This window comes from Mesoplodon mirus (genome assembly GCF_964341445.2).
Source record: "Mesoplodon mirus genome assembly, chromosome: 18".
Lineage (NCBI taxonomy): Eukaryota > Metazoa > Chordata > Mammalia > Artiodactyla > Ziphiidae > Mesoplodon > Mesoplodon mirus.
This window is the reverse complement of record NC_138994.1, coordinates 46967018-46974943: the sequence shown is the minus strand read 5'-3', so window position 1 is coordinate 46974943 and position 7926 is coordinate 46967018. Positions and strand designations below refer to the sequence as shown.

At 55.1% G+C, this 7926-nt stretch overlaps 2 protein-coding genes across 2 annotated transcripts; both read left to right on the top strand.

Annotated features, from left to right (window-relative positions):
- The first annotated feature begins 232 nt into the window (after window positions 1-232).
- KCTD11 (potassium channel tetramerization domain containing 11) lies at window positions 233-2484 on the top strand. The gene has a single exon (XM_082603780.1). It carries the CDS (start codon window positions 478-480, stop codon window positions 1174-1176), a length of 699 nt encoding a protein of 232 aa, XP_082459906.1. The 5' UTR covers window positions 233-477; the 3' UTR covers window positions 1177-2484.
- A 291-nt stretch (window positions 2485-2775) lies between these two features.
- On the top strand, window positions 2776-4213 carry TMEM95 (transmembrane protein 95; the record flags this gene model as incomplete). Its single annotated transcript, XM_082604615.1, has 6 exons — window positions 2776-2944; window positions 3182-3238; window positions 3427-3507; window positions 3610-3630; window positions 3757-4039; window positions 4180-4213. 6 exons carry the CDS (start codon window positions 2776-2778, stop codon window positions 4211-4213), a joined length of 645 nt encoding a protein of 214 aa, XP_082460741.1.
- Window positions 4214-7926: the final 3713 nt, after the last annotated feature.

Here is a 7926-nt window from a genome sequence, read left to right as displayed (position 1 = left end):
CAGAGTCGGCCTTGTGCTCGCCATCGTCACCTGCTGGTTGGATTGCGGAAACCCACTGTCTGAAGACCACAGAAAGGAATCGCCGACCACCCAGAATCGGATGCGTCTGGGCCTAAATCTCCCGTCCCTCTCTGACTTCCCTCTGCTCGTATCATCCGTTCTCTCAACCTTTCCGGCGTTTCTGTGCCCGGGAACCATCCCCCACCACCCAGGTAGCTGGAGTGAGCCCCCAATCTTGCTGCCTTGTACTCCAACCTGTGCCTCCGACCCAGAGACAGTCTGAACCTTACGACCCAATTCTGCACACATCCAGGAAGTTCTGCCTTTTCTTCTCTTTTGGTGTCTTCGATACTCCTCAAAATTTCTCCTCCTCCTGTGCCCTCCTCGCCCCCCTCCTTTGGGGGCCCCGTGACCCTGAATGTCGGGGGCACGCTATATTCCACTACTTTGGAGACCCTGACTCGATTCCCAGACTCCATGCTGGGGGCCATGTTTAGGGCCGGTACCCCCATGACCCCCAACCTCAATCCCCAGGGAGGCGGCCACTACTTTATCGACAGAGATGGCAAGGCCTTCCGGCACATCCTCAATTTCCTACGGCTGGGCCGCCTGGACCTGCCCTGTGGATACGGGGAGACAGCGCTTCTCAGGGCAGAGGCTGACTTTTACCAGATCCGGCCCCTCCTGGATGCCCTGCGGGAACTGGAGGCCTCTCAGGGGACCCCGGCACCCACAGCCGCCCTGCTCCACGCAGATGTAGATAGCAGCCCCCGCCTGGTGCACTTCTCTGCTCGTCGGGGCCCACACCACTATGAGCTGAGCTCTGTCCAGGTGGACACCTTCCGGGCCAACCTCTTCTGCACCGACCCTGAGTGTCTGGGTGCCATGCGTGCCCGACTTGGTGTGGCCAATGAGGACAGGGCGGAGGGAGGCCCACACTTTCATCTGGAATGGGCCCCCTGCCCTGCAGAGCTCCCAGAAGTGGAGTACAGGAGACTGGGGCTGCAGCCGCTGTGGACTGGGGGGCCAGGAGAGCGACGGGAGGTGGTGGGCACTCCGGGCTTCCTGGAGGAGGTGCTGCGGGTGGCCCTGGAGCATGGCTTCCGTCTCGACTCCGTCTTCCCTGACCCCGAAGACCTGCTCAACTCCCGATCTCTGCGCTTTGTCCGGCACTAGGAACTGAGAACTAAGAATGCTGCCTTCAGTTTGACTGTGTGGGCGAGGGGGGGGTTAGAAAGAATGGGTCAGTGAAGAGGGTGAAGTCTCTCCTGAGCCTCTTCCTAGCTCTGCTCCTGGAGCAGTGAGAGTCAGGGGCCCCGTTGCACCTGACTGGAGCCCAGATGTGGGCAGGAATCCCCAAACCGGAGAGAGCCCAAGGGCTCACGAGACCAGAGGGTCTGCACTGGTGCTAATCCTGGGAGAGGTGGGGAAGCTTCCCTGGCTGGTCCTCGCCTGAGCCTGGGAACCTTCGGTGTTTCCTTGCTTGGAGCTTAGTATCCAGGGTCTGGAAAAGTGGGAATGCTTCTCTGCCCAGGCTAGGCTTAGCAGAACCGTGGAGGGACAGTGAGGTCTGGGGGAAATGAGAGACTTTGGATTGCTCTAATGTGGTCTTCTGGACTGTGACTTCTCCTGGAGCTGGTGGCCTGGCCTGGCCTGACCAATGATAGGTCAGAACACTCTGAAACACAGGAAGGGAGATTCTTTGCTGTGTTCCAAGCCACCACTGAGGGAGACAGAAGGGCTACACCCCGCCCTAGCTTGGCACAAGGGAGCTAGGATAATCCCCATTAACTATGGGGCTGGAGCATCCCTCTGGAGATCCAAGTGTTTTAAAGGATCCCATATTGATGGTGGGGCTGGCCATGGGGAGGAGTGGGGCATCTCCTTGGGTCTTGGCCTGCCTTCCTTCAGGTGTACGTGCCTGTTAGCCAGTGAGTCTGACTGATGCATGGGTCCCTGGCATCCTGGCTCCCATCCGTGTCGCTGGAGGTGGTGTCTGTGTGCTGGCCTTTCTGTGGTCGCTGCGTGTCCAGGCCTGTTTGGGGTTGCCCAGAAACTGTTTTGGCACCAGGTGTGTCCGCCGTATGGGTGTGAGTAGACTGAGAATTAGGTTAATCCCAAGGTGTGTGTGTGTACATGTGCTTCACATCACCACATAGGCAGGAGGGGCCTGCTGGGCTTTGAGTCACTAGGATCTTCTGGTGAGAAGTAAGAGAAGTCACTGGGCTTAGCCGGGCCTTGGAGGCCTGTATAGAGCTCTCGGTTACTAAGGCAACAGTGAGCCTGTTGCTAGGAGATAGCTGGGGAAGGCCCAAGGCTGCCCAGGGCAGAGAGGAGATGAACAGAAGAGTTTGAGAGAGTGGGGGAGGATATGGAAAGGGCTGGGATACTCACAAACAACTTCTTCACTGGGGGAGTCACTTATTATTTATCACTGGTCATGATTTACAAGAAGAAAAATAAAGTTGCTTTTGGAACCACAAACTTGTAAAGGCTGCTGAGGGCTAGGCTGGGGGTACGGCAGAAGCCCTGCTTTCTCTGTCCATCTCCCACTAGAGGTTTCTTCTTCTGGTCCCAGTTCCTTGGGCCCCAGGTTTACCCCAGTCAGTCAGGGATGGAGCAGTGGCACTGTTCTGGAATGCTCTAGAGACTCCAATTGTTCTGGAACACTCTAGAACCTCCAGGCAAAGGACTGGAACCAGGATCACAGAGCATTCTAAGGCCTTCCCAGCCTAGGTGTGGCCAGCCCCCGCTCCAGCACCCCCAGCGGGCCTCATGTGGATGCTGGCACTAGGTGGGATCTTCCTGGCAGCCGCCCAGGCCTGTGTCTTCTGCCGCTTCCCAGACCATGACTTGTCGGGCCGCCTGGCTCAGCTTTGCAGCCAGATGGAGGCCCAGTGGAAGGACTGTGAGGTCTCCTGGAACTTCTCGGCCTTTGCCTTAGGTAAGATCAGACATCCAGGGATGGGCTCAGCAGCAGTCACCCCTGTGCCCTAAGGGGGCTGCATGTGGCCTCCCAGCTGTGCCTCTCAGCCATCTTCTCAGTCCACTGGCCTCTCTGGACACACTGGCCTCTCCCTCTGGGAGAGCTTCTTCAGACCCTGGGAAAGTCAGGAAAGGCCCCAGAACCTCCTTCTGGGCCAATGAGAGAATCTCGCCCGGTCCTTACCCATCTCCACAGATGATGCATCCTTGAAAAAAGTCACAGAGAAGACTCACAGAGTCCTGAGGGTCATGGGTGAGGTCGAGGGGGAGGTACAATGTAGGGGCTTGGATGGCACCAAGGAGGGGGTTGGGAGGAGGGGGCTGGGGAGGCTGGGAAGGGTGGAGACAGGAGGGCTTGATGGGGCGGTGCTGGGTGAAGGTGTGGAGGTGAACTGGCCCTGCTGAGGCCCCGGGCACTAGAGCTGCTCTCTGCCTCCCCAGAGATCAAAGGGTCTCTCTCCTCACTCCTTTCATATTGGAAATGGCTTCAAAAGACCAAGCTCCCAGAATACAACAGGGAAGGTACTGATGCGGGCCTGAGGGATCAAGGGGTGCCTAGGTCCTCAGGCAAAGGAGCGTGTGGCTGAGCTCATATACCCCCATCCTCCTTGTCTTTCATTTCAGCTCTCTGCGCTCCCGCCTGCCGTGAGTAGGAAAGGGAAAGGGTAGCAAGGGCCAGGGGCCTCGGGGGACCTGAGGAGAGCCTGCAGTTTGGGGAGGATGGTTCCGCGAAGCTTCCCGCCCCAGAGCGGGTCCTGCTGTCTCCTGCAGGGGGCAGCACCACCCTGTACAACTGCTCCACCTGCCAGGGCTTCGAGGTGTACTGCTGGCCCCGAAAGCGCTGCTTCCCAGGTCCTTACTCCCCACCCCTGCCTCACCCCGCCCAGATCTCTGAGCTGTTAGGCTACCCCAGCATCGATGGGTGTGGTCCCCGGGATCTTTCACTGCCTCCTGGGTTCCCTGCAGGAAGTCACGATCTTTGGGAAGCCAGGATTCTGCTGCTCTTTGTCTCTGGAGCTGTCCTCCTCCTGGGTATTCTGAGCTTCGCGGTGGAGTGAGTTGGGGGATAAGGGCCAGAAACAGCCTTACCACCTCCGACCCATCAGTACCTTCCCCCACCCCCCATCCTTCCTCTTTCCCTCCCAGCCCCCTTCCCTTCCCTTCCATGGGCTCCCACCCTCTGTCTTCCCTCAGGTATAGCCGCCTCCAAGCAAAAAGTGACTTGTGAAGATGAGGACAGATCTTAGCCTCCAGTTCTAAGGAGCATGTGCCCACAACTTCCACTTCTCTCGTGGGGCGGGGTGGGGGGGGAGGGGGACAGCCAGACCCTTAGTTCCAGCCCCAACGGTTGTCTTCCAGACCCTGATACCCAGACATCCCCACAATCCCAGCGTCAGATGGCCTCCAGGGACCCAGGCACCCACAGCTGGAAAGTTCCTCCCCTCCAGTCCTCAACCAATCAGACAGAGGCAGTCACCGTGCCAGGAAAATATCTACAGAAGGAAAGAATCCCCTCCATACTCACTACCACTCCCACACCCCCTTCTGCCTGTTCCCGGAAAGCGGGGGCTGTCTGCCCCAGAAGCTCCTCTTGGCCCTCCTGTGACTGATTGGGAATCCGGGAATGAGTGTTCTGGAAAAGTCCCTCCCCCTAGAGTGAGACCACATCGGTCAGCCTGCTGGCATGCTCCCCTTCCATTTAACACTGTGAAGGCTCCCACAGAGGCCCTCCCGCCAGGCCCAACTAAACCTGCTGTCAAATGGCCTCGACCCCTGCCTGGCCTCTGTCTGCAACTGGGGAGGGCAGAGGGAGCGCGGGAGTCTCTTGTAGCACAGTGGTTCTCAACCGGGGGGTGGGTGGATTTTGCACGCGATGAGACATTTGGCAATATATCTGGAGACATTTTTGATTGTTTTGATTGGGGGTTTTGAGGATGTGCTACTGGCGTCTAGTAGGCAGAGACCAGGGCTGCCGCTAAATATCCAAAAATGCACGGGAAAGTCCTCCACAACAAAGAGTGATCGTGTCCGAGCCGTCAGCAGTGTGTGGTTGAGAGACCCTGGTATTTGGTCCTTTGGCTCTCAGGAGTTTGGGTTTGGGGGATGGGAGATGGGACATGAAAAGAGAGGCCTATCACCAACCATAAGTCTCAGCCCAAGGACCTAGGCCAGCCTTCACCTAGCCCCGTGGTTTACAAACTGGGTCCCTAGAGGCTCCCAGTTCTCAACCAGCTGGACATTGGAGTCATCTGGGCAACTTTAAAAACTACCTGTTGCTGGGCCTCATCTCCAGAGATTCTGAGTTTAGTGGTCTCATATGGGGCTTCAGTTAATCCAACTTACAGCCAGGGTTAGAACCACTGTTTGGGAGATCCATAAAGGTCCTGGGGATGGAGAGGGGAATGCTTACCCCTCCCAGGAGAACACCTTCTATTTTGTTTTACACATTCTAGTCCAGTCCTTTCATTTTACACCAAAAAATGAGACCCCGAGATCACACAGCCAGGTCGTACAACTTGCCTGAGATCATACAATGATTCATACATTCATTCATTTGACAAATACTAAGTGATTGCCGGTCAGGTACCAGGCAGTGTTGCTGCCCATACTGGGGTGAGAAACCCTCTCCTGACTGCCCAGGCACCACAGCTCTCCTCTGGTTTGCAGTAGCTGCCTCACACCCTCTTAGGCTGTGCCCTCTTTCCAGGCTCAACATTTCGGAGCTGTCCTTGTTTTCACACCCACCGTGCAGTGGGTCAGCCGTTCTGTCCATTCCTGAAGGATCTCTATCCTATCTGTCTCCTCCTGCTCTATGGCCCCCAGCCCACTCTAGAACCCTCTCGTTGTGGACCCCAGTCTCCCAGATGTGCATCTGACTCTGCCCACACCCCTCAAATCCACTGCACCCTCAGTGGCCACACTGGTCTTCTTAAAACTCCACACCGCTCAAACATCCTGTCCAGTATCAAATGATGCTTAAAAACTTGGGCTCTGGAGTTGGGCTGCCCGATTTCAAATCCTGGCTCTGGTTCTTACTGGACCTTGGGAAAGTCATTTCTGTTTCCTCATGTTTTAAATGCAGATCATATATTTCCTTGATTCCATGGCTTTTTTTTCCTTTTTTTTCTGTTTACATTTAAACATCTCTGAAGAACCCATCTTAAATTGAAGACATGTCATGGCATAATGGTATATATTACAATTGATGATATCTTAAATTCGACCCAGCGGTACTGACCTTACAGAATTACTGTGAGGTCCAAATCAGTTCATATAAAATCCTTGGGACTGTGCCCAACATGTAATGGGCCCTCATTAAGTATCAGCCATTATAATCTCTTACTTAAAACCTTCCCTAGCTCTTCCTTGCCTGCAGAGTATAGAGTTGGCCCTTGACCCTGACATTCAAGGCTCTCCATCAGCAGCTCCCACCATCTTATATAGTCATCAGGCCAGAACTGTCCAGACACAGAACTGGAATCTCCCTTGAACGCCCCACAGACATCTCAGACTCCACACGTGTCCACCTCCCTCAGACACGCCTTCCTCCTGACCCCACCCCCTCCTGGGATCTCTCAGGCTTAATGGCAGTGCCCACAGTGTCATGGGCATCCTCCTCCTCTCATGCCATGTGCCCACTTCTTACCTGTAGGTGATCTACCTTGGAATCTGACCCCCAGGTGTCCCTGGAGCTTTACCTCAGCTCTGCCCACCCCACAGCCATACTGAGTCACTTCTAGTTGCCCCAACACCGTTTCCTCATGTTCGCTCGCCTTTGTCCAGTCTTGTTCCTCTATCTGGAATGACTTTCTCCTTTGACTCAGACATCACCTCTTCTGAGAGGCCTTCTCTGAGCTCCTGAGTCAGAGTGGCATGAGTCTGCTCTAGGCATCTCTCATGTGGCACCTGTTACATCAGGTGGTGGTGTTTCTTTACACATCTTCCCTCTACACCACGCATTCCTCTCTAAAGCCACTGCTTAAGGTTTTGTGTCTTTGTTTCCTCAGAGCCTGGCACATGGTAGATGCCAGGAAGTGTCCCTGATGACTCCAGCACCTTCTCTGAACCCTTGTGATATGCCTTTTCCATGTAAGCCCTTCATTAGCACTTAGCACAGGAGGCTGGTGGAGTTTGTGCTTTTTTTGTGCGCATAAGGCCAACCAACCGCAGTGTGGCCTGCCAGGGCAGGGATGGTTTTTCTGAGCCCCTCACCAAACGGGAGGCTTCTGTGGGTGTGGCAGTTTTAAACAATGGCCCTGCATTCTTTGACATGCCTCCCACCTAGACGTAGGTTCTATGTATCCTTCCCTTGAACCTGGGCTCCATGACTAGCAGGCCAATTGAATGTGGCAGAAGTTACAGTGTGCCACTTTCTGAGCCCAGGCCTTAAGAATCTAGCACCTCCTGCCCTCTGCCTTTTGGGACACTCACTCTGGAACTCAGTCACTCATGCTATGTGGATGCCCAGCCTACATCGAGACCACATGGAGGACTTCACTGGAGGTCCAGTGGTTAAGACTCCGTGCCTCCACTACAGGGGGCACGGGTTCAATCCCTGGTCCGGAAACTAAGGTCCCGCATGCCGCGTGGTGCAGCCAAAAACAGAGTCCTCATGGCGGGATTCAGCCAAAAGCCAGACGTGTGAGTGCCAGACGTGTGAGTGATAACACAGCTGTCAAGTCATCCCCAGACTTTGTTTTTCCACCCAAGGCCCCAGACATAGTAGAGCAGAGATAAACCATTCCCACAGTGTCCTGTTGGAGTTCCAGACACTAACAGTCCAGAGCATAATAAAATAGTTGTTTTAATGCCACTAGGCATTGTTGCTCAACAATAGATAACTGGAACAGTGGGGCAGAAAAAAAAAAAAAGGGCCTAGGAGCTGGCACTAAAGGCCCTGGGTTGGGACTTCTCTGGAGGTCCAGTGGTTAAGACCCTGCG

Excerpts from the sequence above, each read along its gene's own strand:
- KCTD11 (XM_082603780.1), top strand. The coding sequence starts at position 478 with ATGCTGGGGGCCATGTTTAGGGCCGGTACCCCCATGACCCCCAACCTC.